The sequence below is a fragment of the Pleurodeles waltl genome, chromosome 5 (genome assembly GCF_031143425.1).
Source record: "Pleurodeles waltl isolate 20211129_DDA chromosome 5, aPleWal1.hap1.20221129, whole genome shotgun sequence".
NCBI lineage: Eukaryota > Metazoa > Chordata > Amphibia > Caudata > Salamandridae > Pleurodeles > Pleurodeles waltl.
In genome coordinates, this window is record NC_090444.1 from 1294236872 (window position 1) to 1294259842 (window position 22971).

A 22971-nucleotide genomic window follows, 5' to 3' on the forward strand; every position below is an offset into this window, starting at 1 on the left:
GAACACAAATTTCCTTGCAACATACCACATACGTTACTCTTAACCAAGTAATGACCATCCCATACTCTAGGGCAGCAGCAGGGTCCAATGAGGAGTGAAAAACAATCACCATTTGTCTGGCTGCTCTGACAATGGCAAAGGAATGCTTACAGATGAGGGAAATTAATGAGCTGGCCTGGGTAGCGAGGCACTGGCACTCATTCGGCGCAGCTTTCTGTCTGACTGATAATCTACAGATCTTGGGGTAATGAGGTAAATTGTCTTAAATCAGTTAGTTTAACATCTGAAGTGTGACACATGACAGACATACATGTACATAAAAAATAAAGCAGCATTACCTAGGGTTTTTAAAAAAAGTAAAAATGATTTATTTATTATACAATACTGGCTACGTGTAACCTAGTAGCCAATGAAGTAATTTGTACTACGCTCATTAAATATTCAAAGGGAAAAAAACACTTTAGTAACATCAGTTTTAATGGGAGGAAACAAATATCCTGGATCTACTGCTATAGTTTACAACGAGATACAAATTCAGCCGACGAAACTCATTTTCAAGCTCGTTTATGAACCTGAAGACATTCACCTACTGACTTATATTTTATTCTCCTCCAGTAGCCAAAGCCACATCAGGAAGGCATCATGTGCATTTCTTTCATACTTGGCGAGGGCAGTGCACCAAATCCGCTTCATTGTAATGGCCTTGTTGGCGCACTACCTGCAGAGCACCTTGCAGAAAAGAGGTTCACTTCTTGTGCACGATTCTTTAACAGTGATAACACAGTACTATCTGTCCCACAGTGACAACTGGTGTGAATCTGGAACTGAAAACCCAACATTAGGGTTTCAAAAACTGGTGCAGTCAGAGCCCCAATGTGGGTCAGAATAAGGTCACCTACTTGGCCGCACAGATCATTTTAAGTCATAACCTATTCGCCATAGGATTTTACAGCTGTAGCAGGGGCAGGAGCAGGAGAAGCACCACTGGGTTCTTATGCGCCAGTGCAAGGACACAAGTCCCTGTAACAATTTTCAAGATCTTGCGCATTTAACAGCTCTGAAACTCCTTCAGTTAGTGCATGAGGGTAGGACACTGCAGAGTGGCAACCACTGCTCTGTTTGAGCGGTTCTGTCAGCTGAGCAGGCGGGAACTCAGGGTAACCCAGTTAGTGCATGCATTGTTGACACAATTTCTTCAGGAACCGGCAAGCACCTCTGTTAGCAGAATAACGTTTGTCACAACGTCTCAGTACGACCAGTGCTCTGTGCCAAATCTGCTTTTATCAGTTCTTTAATTTAATTCCACCAAAATATGTATTTCCAGCACAGCGACATAACTGAATGTGTTCGTGTAATTGCAGTTTTACAGCGGGGTAAAGCATCATGACCTGTCTTGCACAGGCATCTAGCATATTTACAACAAATGTGTTCACAACGCACGTGCGTGAAGTAGCGGGCCCATTAAGTTAGTAAGGTTTGAGAAATGGAAGGCCGGCACAAATGTCGCATCGGGATGGTACAAACGTCAGCATCAGGAAGGAAAGGTCAGGAAGATTCTGGAATCATTGCTTCTAACTTCTGTCCGTTTCAAGTGCCAGTATCTCCGACTGTCCTGCTTCTCCGAGGTGGCTTAACAGCCTTCTGTAAGACTCCCTGGTGGAAGACAATGTACAGAGTTTGATTCCAATGTCCTGCATGAGTATACTGGGGTAAAACATGTGATCAACAAGGATACGTTTGGACTACGATAGATTTAAACATATGCACACCTTTCTGCAAAAGGAATGCTTCTTGCAGTACAAAATGATTTTGTTTCACCTTGAATTGATAACATGTTGCACAAAGCTATGAGCCTATGAACTGTACATAATCTAGCTGCAGTTTCGCCCCTGAACATTTCTGGAAAGAAAGCAGAACCTTGAATGTCATAGCACAAAACAAGCCGAAATATGGTGGGAGTTCTTGCAAACTTTCTTAGAATCCCATTTCCAGAATAAACCACACACAGGTCTTCTGTACCTCGAATTATTAATTCTATCACGTAAGGCTGCCTCTCCTGGTTGAAGCTGAAGGATAGGTTACTTACCTTCGGTAACACTTTATCTGATAAACACAATATCTAGTTGCAGATTCCTTACCTTTGAATTTCCTCCAGGCATCAATCTGGATCCAGATATTTTCTCGAGCAGTACTCGTGCGAGCTGTTAGGTGGTGTCGATCAGCTCTGCGTCAGTCATCGGCGTTGTCCGTGCTGGATATGACGTTGCACGGTCCTATATAGGCGCCACCCGTATGCTGACGTCAGTTTCATTTCATGACTTTTCACGCCAGAAGCACAGAGCCATGAAGAACACTGACCACCAGTGCGTCAAAACTAGAGCCCTGAAAGAGGAATTCCTGTCCCTAAAAATCATTTCGCAGAACATGGAGGATGGGTGGGTGGGTCGGTAAGGAATCTGCAACTAGATATAGGGGGTCATTCTAAGTCTGGCGGGCGGCGGAGGCCGCCCGCCAGACTTCCCCCTCCGAAATACCGCTCCGCGGTCGAAAGACCGCGGAGGGTATTCTAAGTTTTTCCCTGGGCTGGCGGGCGGTCGCCAAAAGACCGCCCGCCAGCCCAGGGAAAAACTCCCTTCCCACAAGGATGCCGGCTGGTAATCGAGCCGGCGGAGTGGGAAGGTGCGACGGGTGCTGTTGCACCCGTCGCGTATTTCACTGTCTGCCAAGCAGACAGTGAAATACTTGTAGGGGCCCTCTTACGGGGGCCCCTGCAGTGCCCATGCCAGTGGCATGGGCACTGCAGGGGCCCCCAGGGGCCCCGCGACCCCCCCTACCGCCATCCGGTTCCCGGCGGGCGGACCGCCGGGAACTGGATGGCGGTAGGGGGGGTCGGAATCCCCTCGGCGGCGCCGCCTTGGAGGATTCAATAGGGCGGCGGTACACTGGCGGGAGACCGCCAGTGTTGCCGGTCTGACCGCGGCTTTACCGCCGCGGTCAGAATGCCCTGCGGGGCACCGCCGGCCTGTCGGCGGTGCTCCCGCCGACCCTGGCCCCGGCGGTCTAAGACCGCCGGGGTCAGAATCACCCCCATAGTCTCTACCAGATAAGGCAAGTAACATGTCCATCTGATAGAGACATCAAGTTGCAGATTCCTCACCTTAGAATAGATACCCAAGCAATACAATCCCCGAAGGAGGGTCTGCAAACTAAGGTTACATCAGAAAGTCCTGCAGGACCGAACGGGCAGAGTGACCATCCCTACAGATCTGACTGTTCAGGCACGAGTGTTTGGTAAACGTGTGCAGAGATGCCCACAATGCTCCCTGACAGATATCCACGTCTGGAACTCTGTGAGCTAACGCAGTGGTTGCAGCTTTGACTCCGGTATTATAAGGATGCAAACCTCTAGGGGGTTGCTTCTTAGCCAGTGCGTAGCACATTTTAAAGCAGAGTACTACCCATCTGGAGATGGTTCTCTCCTGCACTGCCCGACCTTTCTACGCAACCCACATAACCAACAAAGAGTTGATCATCCACCCGAAACTCTTTGGAATGATCAAAGTAGAATGCCAATGCTATTTTTTGGTCCAGGTGGTGGAGTATCTCCTCTTCCTCAGAAGGATGTGGGGGTGTGTAAAAAGTAGGCAAGGTGAAGGGCGTGATCACTTTTGGCAGAAAGGAGGCCCAAGTGTGAAGCACTACTTTGTCAGGCCAGATAGAAAGGTATGGCAGCTTAAATGACAATGCGTGCAGCTCACTCACTCTGGGCCCGTTGTACGACAGCCTTTCACGGTTGCAAACAGCCAAAAACCCCGTTAGAGACAGCAAAATGGGCTGGTATGATGTACCATCGCAATTACCAACTCACTAAATAGGGATTTGCGACTTACAATTAGGAAGGGGCGTACCAATGGTGTCCCTTCCTAATTACGATTCACAGGGGGATGTATGATTGTTTTGTGATCAATTGAGGCCGCAAAACAATTGCAGTTACCACCAATTTCAAATTGGTGGTAACCCATTCGCAAACGGGAAGGGGTCCCCACAAGACCCCCATTCCCCTTTGTGAGCGGATGTGAAAATACGTTTTTTCAGAGCTGGCAGTGGTCCAAAGGACCACTGCCTGCTCTGGGAAAAAAAAACGAAAAAAAACAAACTTTTAGGAAAACGGGCTGTATTTCACATACAAAAAAAAAAAAAAAAGCTTTATTTAAAAGCAGTCACAGATATGGTGTTCACCATCCCTTTGAGTGCAGCCATTTCCAATGGGGTATCAAATTGTGAACTACCGCATGAATATTAATGAGGTAGGTCATTTGCAACCCCATTGGGAATCACTAAGAGTGTGAGGTACACTGTTGTACATTAGGATTTTGCGATTTGTAAATTCCAAGTCGCAAAACTCAGGGTCGTACATCTGGTCCTCTGTGGGCAAATGTGATGGCTACAAGGTAGGCTGTTATCAAAGTGAGGAGCCTGAAAGGACAATTGTGGAGAGGCTCGAAAGGAGCGCAGATCAGAAAAGTCAGAACCAAATTCAAGTCCCATTGGACATAATTAATTGGGATGGAGTAAACACATGAGTAAGGACTTTAAGTAACCTATTAACAATAGGAGATTTAAACAAAGAAGGTTGATCAGGCAACCGCAAGAAAGCAAAGATTGCAGATAAACAGCCTTTGAGAGTGCCCATAGCACAGCCCTGCTAGGGCAACAAAAGTATAAACAAGAGAACTTCAGATAAAGGGACAGAAAGGGGGATAACAGACTTGTCTGTGCACCATGCCACAAATTTCTTCTAACGACAATCGTTAACCATTTTGGATGGGAGGAGGCTGGCTGCCAAAATTATATTACAGACTTCAGGTGGAAGGTCAAAAGCTGTAAACTGCAGCCTCTCAATCTCCACGCAAGAAGGCGGAGACTGACAGGTTCAGGTGGAGAACCCTCCCCTGCTGCTGTGACAAAAGATTTTCCCAAAGGGGCAATCTGATCTGGGGATCAATGGCCATGCTCAATAGCTCGGGATATCAGACTCTTTGTGTCCAGAGCCACAGAGATTACTTGGGCCTGGTTGTTCTTGACCTTCTTGAGAACTCTGGGCAGGGGTGGTATGGATGGAAAGTCCTACAGGAGGCCTGAGTTTCACTCAAGGAGAAAAGCATCGGAGAGAGATTGTCACCTTGGAAACTTCAACGTACAACACTGCTGACATTGCGCGCCCTGTGCAGAGGCGAACAGATCTAACCAAGGCTCTCCACACTGCTGAAAGAGACCTTGTGCCATCCTCAAATGGAGACGCCATTCATGTTCGACTAAGCATGGTCAGCTGAGTTCAGCCGCTCTGACGTTCAGAGAGCCCGCCAGACGTTTAACCACCAGGGAAATGCCTTGTTGTTCCAGACAAAGGGTCCATGACCCCTCCCTGCTTGTTACAGCACCACATGGTGGTGGTGTTGTCTGTGAACACCTGCACTACCTTTCCTGTGAGAGAGAGAGAAGAAATGCTTTCAATGCTAGTCTGATCGCCCGGAGCTCCAGCAGAGTGACGTGGAGTCCAGACTCTGCCGAAGACCAAATGGCTCTGATCTCCGCTTCTCCCAGGTGGCCGCCCATCACAGGAGTGACGCATCTGTGACTACTGTCAGATCTGGTTGGGGAAGGGAGACGGATATGCCTCTGACCCAAATGCAGTTCGTTAGCCACCACTGCAGATCTTGCGCAGTTACCCCCTGAGATCGGGACCATGTCGGAGAGATTCTCCTGATGCTGAGCCCATTGGAACTTCTGGTCCCACTGCAGAGCCCACATATGCCATCTGGCATGTGTCACCAACAGGATGCAGGAGGCCGTGAGGCCCAGCAGCCTCAGAGTCATTCTCACCGAAATCCAGGGTAGAGGCTAAACCATCGGTATAATAGCCTGAATATCCTGGACTCACCGCTCAAGAGGATAAACCCGAAACTGCAGTGAGTCGGTCATGATCAGTCCACATTGAATCGTCAACTTTCAATCAACAACTGCTTGAGAGAGTACAGCCTAGCTTCCCCCGGGATCTATGGCAGCACTTGCACAATTGTATCCCATAGCGTGTGGGAATAACAGCCTAAAAGGCATGCAGTATTCACCGACCACAATGCCAAGCTGGTGGAAGAAAACATCTTCTTCCCAAGGTGGCCCAGCCTCTTGGATTCCCTGCCTAGGGGTGCGGAAGGGAACGTGCCCCGGGAGGTGGAGGTTTGGATAACCAAGCACTCGGGTGGGGTCAGGGAACCTAGGTCACACTGTGTCGGGCAATGGCGGTGGGCAATCACAGGAGCCCCTTTGCTGTGTTTGAACCAGGTACCCAGCAGGACATTGGTAAGAGCTTCATTAAAGGGCAATAGGGGCTCAGAGGATGAAGTCACAGGATGAAGCACCTCTGTCAGGAGGTTAGTCCTGGCTGCCACTGAGGACAGCTCGAGGTACAGACCTCAGCCGCTCTCCACACCACCATTAATTAAGATGCTACCTCCTCCATAGTCATGGTAAGGTAAGAAAGCATGCCAGTGTCTGGGGATTTATCCAAACCACTGGCTTCACCAAAGTCCGTATGCCAGTCCATAGGATCGTGGAACTCATATTCCAGAGGGTCCAGCGACCCCTCCCGTTCCTCACCATACCCCAACCCATAAGAATATGGGTCAGGATACGACATAGGGAGCAAGTACTTTTTGATGTCGGAAGCCACCAGTGCGGAAACCAAGGGGGCCCCTTCTGGCCATTGGGGCCCAAAGGTGCTCCAGTGGCGCATGGCCTCATAAACCCCTCTGAGTTGGGCAGGAATTGCTCTGGCTCCCAGAAACTCAGGGAGGCTTTGGACTGACTCAGATGCAGGCTCCACAGATGGAGGTCTAGACCGACGATGCTCCCTTTCCCTCACCTTGTCAGCCAATAGAAAGGGTGAAGTCAAAGAACGTTTGCTCTTCTTCGACTCCTTTGTGTGCCTCGACTTCATGGATTGCCCAGAGGACTTCTGGGATCTTCCTCTCCACCAAGACTGGGACTATCCGAAGCTGAGCACCAGGCCACCAGGAGCTTTAGGGACCACTCCTTCAAAGCTTTCGGATTCATGGCCAGGCACTCGGAGCACAACTTTGGGTCATGGTAGTGCTCCAGACACCAAAGACACTTGAAGTGCAGATACGTCACGGACATCGTCCGATGACAAGATCGGCAGGGTTTGAATCCCGTCCTACATGAAGACATCCGACACACCAGGAGTGTAGATACTCAAAAATCTTTGACAAAAAGTCAGAAAAGACCAGTCAAAAAGTGACTGAGGTGTAATTCCCCTTCGGATCAGCGCTTGGGTAGCACAGAAAGAAAAGAACTGACATCAGCGTGCCGGAGTGGCACCTACATAGGACCCATAAAATCATATCCAGTGCAGACGACGCCAACAACAGATGCAGAGCTGAACGACGCCACCTAACACCCAAGGGTACTGCCCGAGAAAAATCTCTGGATCCAGACTGATGCCTGGGGGAATTTCTAAGGTAAGGAATCTGCAACTAGATATCTCTATCAGATATTCAAAATGATTTGAGGGAAGCAGAAGTGAGAGGTTTTGTGGAAAATACTCCAATTCAGTGCTCGCCATGATTTCAAACAAAGACCTTAAGAACATATTAGGGACAATACTGATAATTCAATGAAGAGGTGAATCACTTACAACAATCACATACGATGTTGCTAAAGTGGTTCCTGACCAAGGGACTGGAGAGAAAAATCACTGATCAGAATATTCCTCTGGGCCAATAGTGACACATTTATCAAGCTTCTATTTTTATACCTCTACCAGTTTGATATAAACAAACGTCCATCAAGCTGCTGAGATGGCTTGTTGTTCTATGCAGCCCTAGACTGCTTCACTTAATATGATATTGTTATCTACAAGACCAGTGGTTCCCAACCTTCTGACTTCTCTGGTCACCCACTTTATCATTAATGGAAGCCGGAGACCCCCACTGATTCATTACTGGAATGAGTCTTTACTGGAAGCTGGGGACCCAGGCCTAAACAGTTATCAATGATTTGAACCACAAACTATTACACAAAAAATACAGAAACAAGTATTCATCAAACACATACACAAACGATAACACATTTTCTTTTCAAACAAATATAAATAAACAAAAAAATTAAAAAAAAAATTGAATAGGAAGGTTCGAGCTTTTCTAAATTCGACTGAAGCCAGACATCATCAATACTAAATTCTGTTTGATGCACGTCCACTACTCCCACAGATCAATCTGATGATACTAATTTAATTTTTAGCCTTGACATTTACAGTATGTTTTAACAGTTTCAATTGTACATTCAGCCCCTTATTTTATATACACTTTATTATTTTGTTAATATTATTTAATTTTCTAAGCAGTCATAAATCCCCTGAGAAGGCTTTATGGAACCCTAGTGGTCCAAGGACCACAGGTTGGGAATCACTGTACTAGAGCCTTTCCTAGTTATCTGTAACGGGTCTTTATTTCAGGAAGAAGTGCTCAACTAGCTCCTGTGGAAGTTAGGGCATTGCCTGAAATAAAAAGGAAACTAGACTGATTCCATTCTTACGAGCTAGATCAGTAACTGGATATCTCCTAGCATAGAGCCATTAACGACAAGCAGGCAAACAAACAAGTTACTGGCTGCAAACTTTCAGATTCCTCACCTTCTGAATACCCTAGGCAACAGTCTGGATGTGGAAACTTTTCCATTAACTGCTGCAAATGCTGACACATTGTGATATCAGACTCCATGGTGGCCTTTTCCCACCTTCATAAAGTGACTATGCAGTGCCCTATATAGACACCACCCCTGAACGTTGACATAAGTTTACAAAAAAGTATTACACACCCTTAGAAGCAGAGCATTGGTAACCAATTAAGAACCATGACAGTGTGCAGAATCTAATACGGAACCATATTAACACCTATAAGTCTATTCCACAGAATGGGGAGAAAGCAGGCAGTTGCAAAACTGCAATTAGATAGAGTATGCACCAGAAAGAGACCTAACAAAGGTAAGTGACAAAGATAAATCTAGCTACAGACTCCTTACCTTTTGAATAAATGCCAAAGCAGTGCTTCCCAAGAGGTGGTGGGTTGTAGAGGTAGGCTTCACACCAGAAAACCTTGAACAACCAAGTGTGCAAAATGGCCCTCCCTAAAGATTTGAAAATTAAGGTTGTAATACCTGGTGAAGGTGTGCACAGATACCCATGGAGCTGCCTAGCAGATGTCCACATCAGAACACCCCTGGTCAAGGTCATAGTGTTGACCCGAGCTCTAGGATAATGAGTTTAAAAGTCCTAAGAAGACTTCTTTTTGGCTAAGGCACAGCACATTTTTATGGAAAGAATGATCCACCTGGATAACATCTATTTCCAAAATGCCCTCCCCTTCTTTACATTTCTGAACCCAACAAAAAGTTGGTCATCTACTCTGCTTTTTATCTCAATAGATATAAAAGCTAGGGCTCTCATTGGTTCCAAATGGTGCAGTCTCTTCTCCTCCTTTGTTGCAACTTACACCACCTCACTTTCTGAAGGCGTCACCCTTATGTACGGAAACAAAAAATTTGCAACTGTGTGTAAGCTCTTTTGGCTTTTTTCTCCCATTTTCTTCATTGTTGCATCATAGATATGTGGTAAAAAATAGTGCTTTATTTAAATTTGGTAGACATTTTAGTATGAAATAGTTCTCTGGAGTGAAAGGTGGCATATATCGACATTGCATAGATATGATAAGCATTATAGATCAGTTTGTTTATATTATTTGAACAACTAATTATTGCTAAGATATAACAATTTTCAGTTAGCAGTACCATGCCTTTATATCAATCTCAAAATGCGATAAAATCTAAGCTTTAATCCCAAGGTTTAGATTCATAAATGAGACACCATGGGAATGTTATTGAAAGAACAACAAATCATTAGGTACCTTTGTGCTGTGTTTTTGCCCAGCCCTCGTTTGTGCTCCGAATCCTTCAGGCACTGAGTCATTGTAGGAATCAGGCTGATAACTAGACGCTGGTCAAGGACGGACAACACCTCCAAAATGCTGTACACTTGGTGATCATATGTAGCACTATAATCCTGGACAAACTGCCTGCAATACAAACTGTATAATTTACAAGGAAAGAAGCGACTAGACATAAAGTTAGAAAAAAACAGAGAAAATGACCACAAATTTGAAAAAAAAATACATCAATAAGCACAGCTTTGAATCTGAAGGCAAACATTTCTAAGGGTGAGAAACAAATATTTTTGTCCCTATGGCCAGAAAGTCACAAACAGGAACGGTAGGAAGGTACCCTTGTTGGCATGGTTACCCCCCATTTTTTGCCTGATATTGATGCCAACTTGACTGAGTGTCTGCTGGGATCCTGATAACCAGGCCTCACCTTCAGTGTTCTTTCCCAAAAACTGTATCAATTGTACCCTCAATTGGCACACCAGTGGCACACAGTTAAGTCCCTTGTAACAGGTACTCATGGTACCAAGGGCCCTGTTGCCAGGTAAGGTCCCGAAAAGGCTGCAGCAAGTATTATGCCACCCTGGGGGACCCTTCACCAAGCACATGCACACTACCACCGGCCTCTGAAAAGCCTCCAGAGTATCTGCCTGCATCACAGAAGATTAAGAGCTGCCGTGGACAGCAGCCCTGTGCAAGATTAATTTCCATCCAAGGACTCCAGAACCACCCCAGATCTGCAGTTCTGCCCACTCTGCACCCGACGCCCACAGCCCATGTCCTGGTGGCCCAACCGACTAGAGCTGGTCCCCACTCTGGGTTGACCCCTCCCATCCCAACACGACAACGCCTGCAGCCTGAATCCAGAGGATCCCCATGAACGCAATAGAACCAGACAAAGATACCGGTCGCCAAAAGGTACTCTGCACCCGCAGCCCCCTGGCCTTGGGGAATCGATCTCCGGTGCAGCAACGTCCAGCAGGCAGCCGCCCTCCTTGTCTAGCCTGTGGTCATACGGAACTGATCCCCTGGACCCAGACTGCAGCATCTATGTGACCCCAGGGGTCCCCCTATAGGAAAGCTTTGGGAGCCCAACGCTGTGTTTGCACCCTGGCCGCCTCTGCGCTGTTGAGGGTGTGTGTTTGGTGCTGGCCTGTGGCCCCCCGTGCTCCTTTAAACCCCTCCAGGTCTGCCCTCTGTAGACGCGGGTACTTACCTGTAAGCTGGCCTGATTAACCCAGTCTCCATATGAGCCCTTGTTAAATTGACCTCAAATTTGAGCTCTGGACCTGCTCAGCCAAGTGTTGCTGGTGGTGGGTGTTTGGGGTTACCTTGAACCCCAACCTGTGGACACCCTAACACCCAGAGACTGGAACTATAAGTCTTGTACTTACCTCAAAACTGTGCTAACTTTTCTCCTACCATTCCAAGCAAAATACTTTTCAACAGGCGTGAGGTAACGAATAAGAAAGCACCCCTCATTTCCAGCCAGTGCAGTGAAATGTAGACAATGGGTAAGCATGAAGACATACAGTGCTTGGAGACTATATTTCAAAGAAGCTGGGTGGCTTTGACAACAGGCATTGGCAAAGAGAGGTCTGGGCTTAACAGACAAGTTACTTACCTTCGGTAACGTCTTATCTGGTGGAGACAATATCTAGTTGCATATTCCTTACCTTAGGATTTCCCTCAGGCATCAGTATGGATCTGGAGATTTTTCTTGAGCAGTACCCCTGCGCGCCATTAGGTCATGTCAATCGGCTCCATGTTTGACATTGGCGTCATCCACACCAGATATGATGTTGCAGGTCCTATATAAGCACCACCCCAGTGCGCTGATGTCAGTTTGTTTTCACGACTTTCCACACCAGAAGCACAGAGCCATGAAGAACACTGATCACCGGTGCGTCAAAACTAGAGTCCTGAAAGGGAGTCCCTGTCCCTAGAAATCAGTTTGCAGAGCGGGGAGGATGGGTGGGTTGGTAAGGAATCTGCAACTAGATATTGTCTCTACCAGATAAGGCATTACTGCAGGTAAGTAACTTGTCCATCTGATAGAATAATCTAGTTGCATATTCCTTACCTTAGAATGGATGTCCAAGCAAAACCATCCCCGGAGGTGGGTCTGCGAATGAAGATCATACTGAAGTCCTGCAGGACCGAATGGGCAAAGTGCCCATCCCTATACTGTCAAGGTAGTAGTGATTGGTAAACGTGCAGAGATGCCCATGTTGCCACCTGACAGATGTCAAGGACTGGAACTCTGCGTCCTAATGCAATGGTTGCAGTTTTGGATCTGGTAGAATGAGCACGCAAGCCCTCAGGGAGTTGCTTCTTAGCCACTGCATAGAACACTTTAATGCAGAGCACAACCCATCTGGAGATGTTTTTCTTATGCACTGCCTGACCTTTCTTTGCACCCAAATAACCAACAAAGAGTTGACTATCCAACTGGAATTCTTTGGTAAGGACAAAGTAGAGCCCCAATGCTCTTTTTGGGTTCAGGTGGTGGTGTCTGCTCTTCCTTAGAAGGACGCGGGGTGAGTAAAAAGTAGTCAAGGTGATGGACTGGCCTACATGGAAGGGCGTAACCACTTTTGGTAGAAAGAAGGCCGTAGTGCAAAGCACCACTTTGTCAGAATAGAACAGAAAGGTACAGTGGCTTAGATAACAACGCCTGCAGGTCACTCACTCTTCGGGCAGATGAAATGGCCACAAGGATGGCTGTTTTCAAAGTGAGAAGCCTAATTGGACAATTATGGAGAGGATCGAAAGGAGCGCACATCAGAAATGTAAAAACAAAATTCAAATCCCGGTGGGGAATAGTGAATGGAGATGGAGGAAACATATCAGTAAGGCCTTTAAGGAACCTATTTACATTTGAAGACTTAAACAAGGAAGGCTGATCACGCAACCTCAAAAAAGCAGAAACGGCAGACAGTTAACCTATGAGAGTGCCCACTGCAGAGCCCGGCTGGCCAGAGAAAGGATAAACAACAAAACCGCAGAAAGGGGGTCAACAGACTTGTCTGTGCACCGTGCCACAAATTTTTTCCAACAACAGGCGCATGCTGCTTTGGTGGAGGAAGGCTTGGCTGTCAAGATTACATTAAAGACTCCGGGAGGAAGGTCTAAAGCTGTCAACTGTAGCCGCTCAATCTCCACGCAAGAAGGCAGTGACTGGGCAGGTTTGGGATGAGAACCATCTTCTACTCCTGCAACAGAAGATCCTCCCGAAGGGGCTGTCAGATTGGAAAATCAGTGGGCAAGCACAATTGCTCGGGATACCAGACTCTTCATACCCAGTCCTGAGCCACAAAGTTTACTTGGGCCTGGTCGTCCTTGATCTTCTTGAGGAGTTTGGGCAGAAGAGGTATGGGCAGAGAGGCGTACAGGAGGCCTGAGTTCCACTCAAGACGAAAAGCGTTGTCAAGGAATTGGCACCTTGGAAACTCCAATGCGCAATACTGCTGCCATTGCAGGTTCTCCGAGCAGGCAAACAGATCTAACCAACGCTCTCCCCACTGCTGGAAGAGACTTTATGCCATCTAAGGATGGGGATGCCATTTGTGATCGACTAAGCACTGCTGGCTGAGTTTGTCTACTCTGGTGTTCAGAGAGCCCACAACATGTTGAACCACCAGGGAAACCTTGTTGTTCCAGTCACATCCAGAGGCGCAGAGCCTCTTGACAAAGGGTCCACAATACCTTCCGCCCTGCTTGTTGTAGTACCTCATTACGGTGGTGTTGTCCGTGAGCACCTGCACTACCTTCCCTGTGAGAGAGGGAAGAAATGCTAGTCTGATTGCCTGGAGCTCCACTAGGTCTCTGCCGGCGGCCAGATTCTTCTGATCTCTGCTTCCCCCAGGTGGCCGCACCACTCCTAGAGTGATGCATCAGTCACTACTGTCAGATCTCGTTGGGGAAGGTTTAGAGATTTGCCTCCGACACAATCAGTGTTCGTTAGCCACCACTGCAGGGCTCGTGCAGTTGCCTCAGAGATCTGGAGCAGGTCAGGGAGACTTTTCTGATGCTGCACCCACTGGATAGTCAGGTCCCACTGCAGAGCCCACATATGCAAGTGTCATCAGCAGGATGTAGGAGGCCCAGCAGCCTCAGAGTAATTCTCACCAAAATTCAGGATAGGGGCTAAAACATTGGTATCATAGCCTGAGTATCCTGGACTTATTGCTTTGGAGGATAAGCCCGAAACTGCACTGTGCGCAGAACAGCTCTGATGAAAAGGAACATTTGTGAGGGAGTCAAGTGTTACTTAAGCACATTTATAGTGAACCCCAGCGAATGCAGGAGGACCGCTGTAGTCTGAGGTGGGAGACAACAACCTGGCGTGAGCCCGCCTTCAACAGCCAGTCGTCAAGATGGAGGAAGGCTGAAAACCCTGATCTACACAGATGAGCTGTGACAACCGTAATTACCTTGGTGAACACTTGAGGGGCACTGGTAAGGCCAAAGGGGAGTACGGTAAACCGAAAGTGCTCGTGGCCTACTGTGAACCACAAGTAACGTCTGTAGGCAAGCAGGTTGGGAATATGGAAATATGCTTCCTGCAAGTCTAAAACTACCATCCAGTCTCCAGGATTCAGGGCAGATAGAACCTGAGCCAGGGTGAGCATTTATAACTTCTTCTTGAGAAAGAGTGTGAGGACCAAAGGTCTAGGATAGGGTGAAGTCCCTTGTCCTTTTTGGGCACCAGACAGTAGTGGGAATAACTACCATGACCTACTTCTGGCACATGATCCTTCTCTATGGCTCCCCTTGCCAAGAGAGCTGTAACTTCCTCTTGGAGAAGTGCCAAGTGATCCTCCGACATCTGATCATAAGATGGTGGAATGGATGGACGGGTAGTCTAGAAGGGAGGGAGTAGCCCCTTCGGATATCTGCAAAACCCACCTGTCCAACATGATGGATTGGCAGTGGAACAGGTGATGGTGGATCCTGCCTCCAACTGGTCCCTAGTGGAGAAGAGTCAGACTAGGAAGGTTTGGAGGTAGTTTTTTTTGGGGGGGGGGGGAGTGGGGCTGGAGTGGGGGCGGGGGGGGGGGAGGGGTGGTAACAGGGGGGTTTGGGGATGACGGTGGACTGGTCAGACTACCGGCTCCCTGATCCATGAGGATGGTTGATTCCACGTTCCCGGCCATGCAGAGTCTGCGAATGCTTGTGCGGCATAGTGGCTGGAGGGAAAGGGATGTGGCTGGGCACTCCTACCGTAGTCACAAAAGGGGGAAAAAGCAGACTGAGGGGGACGAGGGGCCACCACGAGGCCCAAGGACCTGGTCGTAGCACGAGAATCCTTGAAGCGCTCGAGCGCCAAGCCTGATTTCTCCCCAAAGAGATGGGTGACATCAAAAAGACTGCCCCTAAGATTAGCTTAACATCCTTCTGAAAAGCCAGATGTCCTCAACCATGCGTGGCGCATCCCGGCCACTTTTGAAGCAACCGCTCTGCCCAGTGAGTCGGTCATGTCCAGTCCAATTTGGATCGTGAACTTTGCTGTGTCTCTCGCAATAGCAACTGCTTAAGAAAGTACAGCCCGGCCTCGTCTAGAACCTGTGGGAGCACTTGAGCAACTGTATACAGCAGCGTGCGGGAATAATGGTGCAAAAGGCATGCCATGTTCATAGACCACAATCCCAGGCTGGTGGAAAAAAACATATTTCCAAGAGTGTCCAGCCTCATGGATTCCCTATCTGGAGGTGCTGAAGAGAACGCACCCTAGGAGGTGGAGGCTCAGATAACCAAGCTCTCAGTGGTGGGGTGTTGTGTTAGTAAACCTGGGAAACCTGGTGCACGGCAATGGCAGCAGGCAATTGTCCTGTTCACAGGAGCCCCTGTGCTGGGTTCCAACAGGTACCCAGTATGACATCTCTAAGGGCTTCATTAAAGTGCAATAAGGGTTCAGAGGATGAAGCCCCAGGCTGAAGCACCTGTCAGGATGTTAGTCCTGACTGCCACCGAAGGCAGCTCAAGGTCCAGGACCTCGGCTGCTCTCTGCACCTCCATGGAATATGAAGCCCCCTCTTCCATAGCCACAGTGGGGGAGAGAGCATGCCAGTATCTGGTGAGGTATTAAGTCCACTGGCTTCACCCAGGTCCGTATGTCAGTCCATGAGGTCTTGGAGCTGGTATTCTGTAGGGTCCAGCAACCCCTCTCATTCCTCACTAACCTAGCCCAAAGGAATAAGGCACTGGGTCCGACAGAGGGCAAGGCCTGTGTCAGCGCAGATTCGGCCCCGTACAACGCCCAGTTGACTCTGTGTCAGAGTCGGCAATGAGGATGGGGGCGGTGCCACCTGGGGGCACAGGCGGCGCTGGGAGCACGTACCTCAGGGCCGGTGCCGGAGAAGATCAAGGTGGCATGACCGGCGCCAGTCTGGATCCAGCAAGGGATCCATGGGTGCAGCTCAGAGCCGAGCCAAAGCTGCTGGTGTGAAACTCAAAGAGGCCCCTTCCGATTCCTTAGGCCCGAAGGAACACCAGCGGACCAGGACTGTCCAAAAACGAGGCGCATGGCATCATAAAACTCTGAGTAGGGCAGGGGTCGCTCCAGCTCCTGGAAACTCAGGGAGGCACGGAGCCAGCACAGAACCAGGCTCTGTGAGAGAGGCTCAGCTTGACTATGCTCCATTGTCTCGTCTGCGGATGGACAAGGCGACTTCTTATGCCTCGGCTTACCCGATCGCACCAAGAACCTGGAGTGGGACAACGAAGAGGGGGGTCTCAGCAACCAATCCCAAGACTTTCCTCTTGACCGGAATGGGATTTACATGGAGCAGAGCACCAGGGCACCATCAGCTTTAGGAACCATTCCCACAAAGCTTTCAGATTCATGGCCCAGCACTCGGAACATGACTCGAGTCGTGGACGTGCTCAAAACACCAAAGGCACACGAGGTGCGGACCCATCACAAAGATTGTCCGATGACAGGATCCACAGAGCTTGAACCCAGACTTAGGAGAAGATATCCTTGACGCACCAGGAGTAGAGTACTCAAAAAAGTTTCAACAAAAGCCAAACAAAGACCAGTCAAAACGACTGAGGGGTAGCTCTTTCTTTGGATCAGCACTGGCTGGCACAGAAAGAAAAGAACTGATGTCAGCACGTCGGGGTGGGGGCTATATAATACCCGCAACATCATATCTGGCATGGACGACGTTGAGCCGATCAACGCCACATAACAGCGCGCAAGGGTACTGCTTGAGAAAAATCTCCGGATCCAGACTAACGCCTGGGGGAGATTCGAACGTAAGGAATCTGAAACTAGATGTCTGTATCAGAGGTCCTAATGCATGCATAGTTAGCATATTAGAGCGAGACAAGGGGAGTGACCCAGCATAGGCAGACAGAGAAGACTAGATTTGTAAAGCAATCCCTCATGCAGTTCAATGCAAGAACTAATGTCGAGTTAGAAGGACACACATAAACAGCCAAAAATATAAGGTGTTTCAAGATGTGATTGGCAAAGCCTTGAGTCAAGGGATGACAGAGGTCCATATAAAGTAAATAGCTAAAAAGGCTCACTCTGCCTACTGTGATCAAGAGGTTTGTTTGACAGTTGTGCTATCACAACCAATACATATCCAAGCATTGGCAAAGCCAATAGGTCTCACCAATGTAAGATTTATTGGCTTTGTCATTTTTTTTTTTTTAGATATGCTCCACAGCAGTACAAGCTGCTGCGCAACATGGCTTGAAGTCAAGAAAGAAAAAGCTCCATGACGCAGGCAGTGTGGCCGCATCATAGCAATATATTTAAAAAAAAGGTGCAAGGGTAAGCAAGCCACAAAAGAAGGTGCTGGGGAGGAAGCAGCAAAAATGGACAGTGGCAGGGGATTGGGTGGAAACAATACGAGGGAGCTGCAGGGGAGGAAGCAGCAGTAACAGGCAATGGGTGGGGTACAGCAAAACAAGAGAGGTCTGGGGGGGGGGGGGGCGATGGGAGGACTGGGGGAGAATAAAAGGGGGTTGTCCGAAGTGGGGCAGCAACACAGAGAAGGGGTGAGGAAAGAAGGACCATAAAGAAGCAGGAGTGGGGGAAGAAGAAATGGTACCTCATTCACAGCTAGAGCAGTGGATGGGTACACTAATTAAGTCAAATCAATCTGTGCTTAGTTTATGCTCCTTAAAAAGGAAAGGAAGTGACGCTTGGTATACACTAGCACATTATGAGTCAGTAAAGAAGAATGACAATGAAGCCAACAAATGGTAAGCAATGGGCGGGCTTAAAAGCCCTTCATTGTAAACAATACTTCTTGCATGCGAGAGGGCATGCAGTGTGTGCACTGTTGCTGGCGCAACCTAAAAAGGTAGGTGTTCTATCATTATAATGTACTTATCTTACAAAACTCCCCAGTAATCAGAGACCCTGTTGGTGTCATTTAAAATTTGTGAGTAATGAGGAAGAGTGGAATATTGCAAAAATTTTCCTGGCAACATTTGAAGCAATAGCTGGAGCGTGTCCAGACCCTTTCCTCTAATTATGTGCAAATGTTTTGGCCAGCGAAAGGCCGAATGAGGATGTTGAATTGACTAGTGGTAACAAGCTTATTGTCAGAAATCCCCTTAGGTTAGTAGGCATTTCTAAATACAGTGACAATAGCTACCGTTAAAGCCATTACTACCATGTTTACCAGGGAGGCCATGAACAGCACTGATTACATACAGGGAGTGCAGAATTATTAGGCAAATTAGTATTTTGACCACATCATCCTCTTTATGCATGTTGTCTTACTCCAAGCTGTATAGGCTCGAAAGCCTACTACCAATTAAGCATATTAGGTGATGTGCATCTCTGTAATGAGAAGGGGTGTGGTCTAATGACATCAACACCCTATATCAGGTGTGCATAATTATTAGGCAACTTCCTTTCCTTTGGCAAAATGGGTCAAAAGAAGGACTTGACAGGCTCAGAAAAGTCAAAAATAGTGAGATATCTTGCAGAGGGATGCAGCACTCTTAAAATTGCAAAGCTTCTGAAGCGTGATCATCGAACAATCAAGCGTTTCATTCAAAATAGTCAACAGGGTCGCAAGAAGCATGTGGAAAAACCAAGGCGCAAAATAACTGCCCATGAACTGAGAAAAGTCAAGCGTGCAGCTGCCACGATGCCACTTGCCACCAGTTTGGCCATATTTCAGAGCTGCAACATCACTGGAGTGCCCAAAAGCACAAGGTGTGCAATACTCAGAGACATGGCCAAGGTAAGAAAGGCTGAAAGACGACCACCACTGAACAAGACACACAAGCTGAAACGTCAAGACTGGGCCAAGAAATATCTCAAGACTGATTTTTCTAAGGTTTTATGGACTGATGAAATGAGAGTGAGTCTTGATGGGCCAGATGGATGGGCCGTGGCTGGATTGGTAAAGGGCAGAGAGCTCCAGTCCGACTCAGACGCCAGCAAGGTGGAGGTGGAGTACTGGTTTGGGCTGGTATCATCAAAGATGAGCTTGTGGGGCCTTTTCGGGTTGAGGATGGAGTCAAGCTCAACTCCCAGTCCTACTGCCAGTTCCTGGAAGACACCTTCTTCAAGCAGTGGTACAGGAAGAAGTCTGCATCCTTCAAGAAAAACATGATTTTCATGCAGGACAATGCTCCATCACACGCGTCCAAGTACTCCACAGCGTGGCTGGCAAGAAAGGGTATAAAAGAAGGAAATCTAATGACATGGCCTCCTTGTTCACCTGATCTGAACCCCATTGAGAACCTGTGGTCCATCATCAAATGTGAGATTTACAAGGAGGGAAAACAGTACACCTCTCTGAACAGTGTCTGGGAGGCTGTGGTTGCTGCTGCACGCAATGTTGATGGTGAACAGATCAAAACACTGACAGAATCCATGGATGGCAGGCGTTTGAGTGTCCTTGCAAAGAAAGGTGGCTATATTGGTCACTGATTTGTTTTTGTTTTGTTTTTGAATGTCAGAAATGTATATTTGTGAATGTTGAGATGTTATATTGGTTTCACTGGTAATGATAAATAATTGAAATGGGTATATATTTTTTTTTGTTAAGTTGCCTAATAATTATGCACAGTGATAGTCACCTGCACACACAGATATCCCCCTAACATAGCTAAAACTAAAAACAAACTAAAAACTACTTCCAAAAATATTCAGTTTTGATATTAATTAGTTTTTTGGGTTCATTGAGAACATGGTTGTTGTTCAATAATAAAATTAATCCTCAAAAATACAACTTGCCTAATAATTCTGCACTCCCTGTAGTGCTAAAGAAAAAATTAACAAGACACTAACAGCAAAGAGCAATGGAAATGGGAATTCTGGTATAGGTGAGTGTCCTTGCAGAATCTGAGACAACAGAGCGATAGCTAAAAATAAATAAGCATCTCCACTCATTTAGGAAAATGCTTGTATATGTGTCACTGTGAATAGTGAGGCAATTCTCAAATACATGTAAGAGTATCTAAAAGAGTATGCCTACTCTTATGAACTTTTACAAGGCTTTGTCAATCAGCCCTAAACCATCACAACACTGAAAATGGGAATATTCGGGTCATATTCCCAAACAGTTAGTACAAGTAGAATGGACTGCCCTCTCTGCACTTTTACTAATAGGGAGCTGGATGTTTCAAGGCTGATTCACAAAGCTGTGTAAGAGTAAGTAAAAGAGTACTCCTGTAGTATTACTTCCTGGCCTCAAACTATTTTGTTAATCCGGCCCTGTAGCTCTTATACACAGCCACAAAGCAGGAGCAGTATTTATACCTTAGGCTATTCTACAGTTACATTGGCAGAATGTTTGCATTTTATTTGATAGTATGAGAGAATACCTGACAACAGCAGTGAGCTGGGCATTCGGCTCTTCTGCAGGTCCAACTTGGCAGGCCTCCACCAAGTGCTGCATCACATCTGTAGAAAGCTTCCTTACTGCAAAAGACAATGAATAAACCATTGCATGCATCAGATAGAGATAACCGGATTTAACAGACAGAATATTCAATGTTTCTGAAAAAGTCGTTTATCAGCAGTTCTTGTACAGCTCTACAGCATATTTGCACTCCACACCTAAAAGACTAAGGTGTCTTGAAGATGCAGGAGACACTGTTAGAATCCAGGAGGTTTGGGGGGTCTGTTGGAGTTGGGACTCTCTACCTTCAGATAAATCCTGGAAATGAAGTACCACAATAGACAGGAGTCACCTAGAGGTTCTAAGCAGAGAAGCCTCCCAGGAGGACAGGTCATAATGCATTATTGTACTCCTGGCCATTGTGGGCAAAAGGGTTCCTCTCTTACAGTGGTTCATGGTGGGCAAAAGGGCTCCTCTCTTACAGTGCTTCTCTGAAATTAAAACAATCAGCTTGGGAGGTCTGGTGCCAGGATTGATTGAACACATTCAGTCAGTTGTTGCGCCATTAAATGCTACAGCAGTAAGACACAGAGTAGAAGCTTTTGCACACAAGATAAAAAATGACTGAGCACAAATGTGATACAATATGACATGAACTTGTAAATTGGCTGACACAGACACAAATGTATGTGCCAGAACAAATCTCAAAATGTTGAAATGCATCATATTCTACCAATGCACTAAATAACTAGCTTTTTAGCTACAAAATACACATTTTGAAGCACAGTCGGGTACAGTTCTAATGCATGGTGCACATTCAATCTTAACTTGTTTGTGTCTTAAAAAGCAAATACAATTAGACCCCCCAATAAATAGCCCTGCCAATCTGCTCAGATTTATATGTTATTGAAGAACAAATTGTTAAAAACTTGCTACAGCGTTCATGGAAACCTTGTTCTATCCAGGCTGCATGATGGGAATTCATTTTTGTGAGGGATTTCCAAATGCGAGCTAGTCCAAAAAACAATATTACATTATGGAGCCAGACTCGTATCCAAAGCACCACATTTTGAACATTTGACCCCTATTTTGCGCATGTTCCTTTGACTTTCACTTTAGACCAGGTTACTCTACAAGAAAGATTGTTGACCCTGCTAATATTTAAATCTGTTCAATATGCTGGATCCAGATTGACAATTTCTGAAGGGTGATGGGTGTCTTGTAGAGGCTGGAACTTGCTAGCATTTTCCAAGCAATTTTATCCGTATTCCTTATGTGTACTGTCACCTCTTTAGACTCCGTACCGCATGACATCAGATCCTTTCCAGTCTACCTACGTATCATTTATTTTCTAGATTCCTTAAATAACATGAAATTCTTGTAAACTATGGGTGTGTTAATCATGAGTACATTGTACAATTACTATGCCAACTCATTTAAACCTAGTATGATGGAGATAGGTATGAGAATGTAATTACACTGAAGCATCACAAATAGAAATAGCTTTTTGTGATAAAATATTAGCTTATTACTCACATGTTATGTTCTCATATTACAACTGGTGTCCCAAATACTTAAGTATACTAGTTTATGTTCCATATCACAGCATTGCAAGCACTTGTACAGGCAGCATAGTCTCTGGAGGTTTATTCAAGTGACTAGAGAGCTGCTTACACATAGGGCCATCTTGTAGACCATAATTTTTAGCAACAGGACTTAAGGGCATTCAGAGAAATCGACATGGTTTTATCTGATCAAGTTTCATATTCTTCAACCTCAACCATGCCATAGCCCCTAAAATAGATTTGCACACTTTTCCATAAATTGTTGAAGGTGTGCTAAGCTTTCCAAAACCAAGTGGTCCGTCTTCACCACAAAACTTAATTGCCAAACATAACAGGAAAACTATGCTATTTACATGCATTTATATTTAGTTAAGAGCTTGAGTAAGTGAATACAATAAGTGGTGGCTCGTCCACATATCCTATGGTGGCATCTTGTCAGGAGGATACAGCAGGTGTTGGGTGTATCACTGCCAGTCCACCAGATCTTCTTCCAATTTATCATCCTTTCTAACCAGTTTTAGATTTTCATCAGCATTTGACCTTTAAACCACCTATTCAAGCTAGAGC

The 22971-nt window shown here is 46.6% G+C and overlaps 1 protein-coding gene across 1 annotated transcript in view; it reads right to left on the reverse strand.

The window, feature by feature from the left end:
• Nucleotides 1-350: 350 nt before the first annotated feature.
• The window catches only part of MMS22L (MMS22 like, DNA repair protein), a 426716-nt gene continuing 404095 nt past the window's right edge, over nucleotides 351-22971 (reverse strand). Inside the window, exons 22-24 of the mRNA XM_069235533.1 lie at nucleotides 20823-20919; nucleotides 9981-10148; nucleotides 351-1653 (exon numbers count right to left, since the gene is read on the reverse strand). Of these exons, the coding sequence (XP_069091634.1) occupies nucleotides 1572-1653; nucleotides 9981-10148; nucleotides 20823-20919 (347 nt within the window). The 3' untranslated portion in view covers nucleotides 351-1571. The remainder of the gene's footprint in view (nucleotides 1654-9980; nucleotides 10149-20822; nucleotides 20920-22971) is intronic.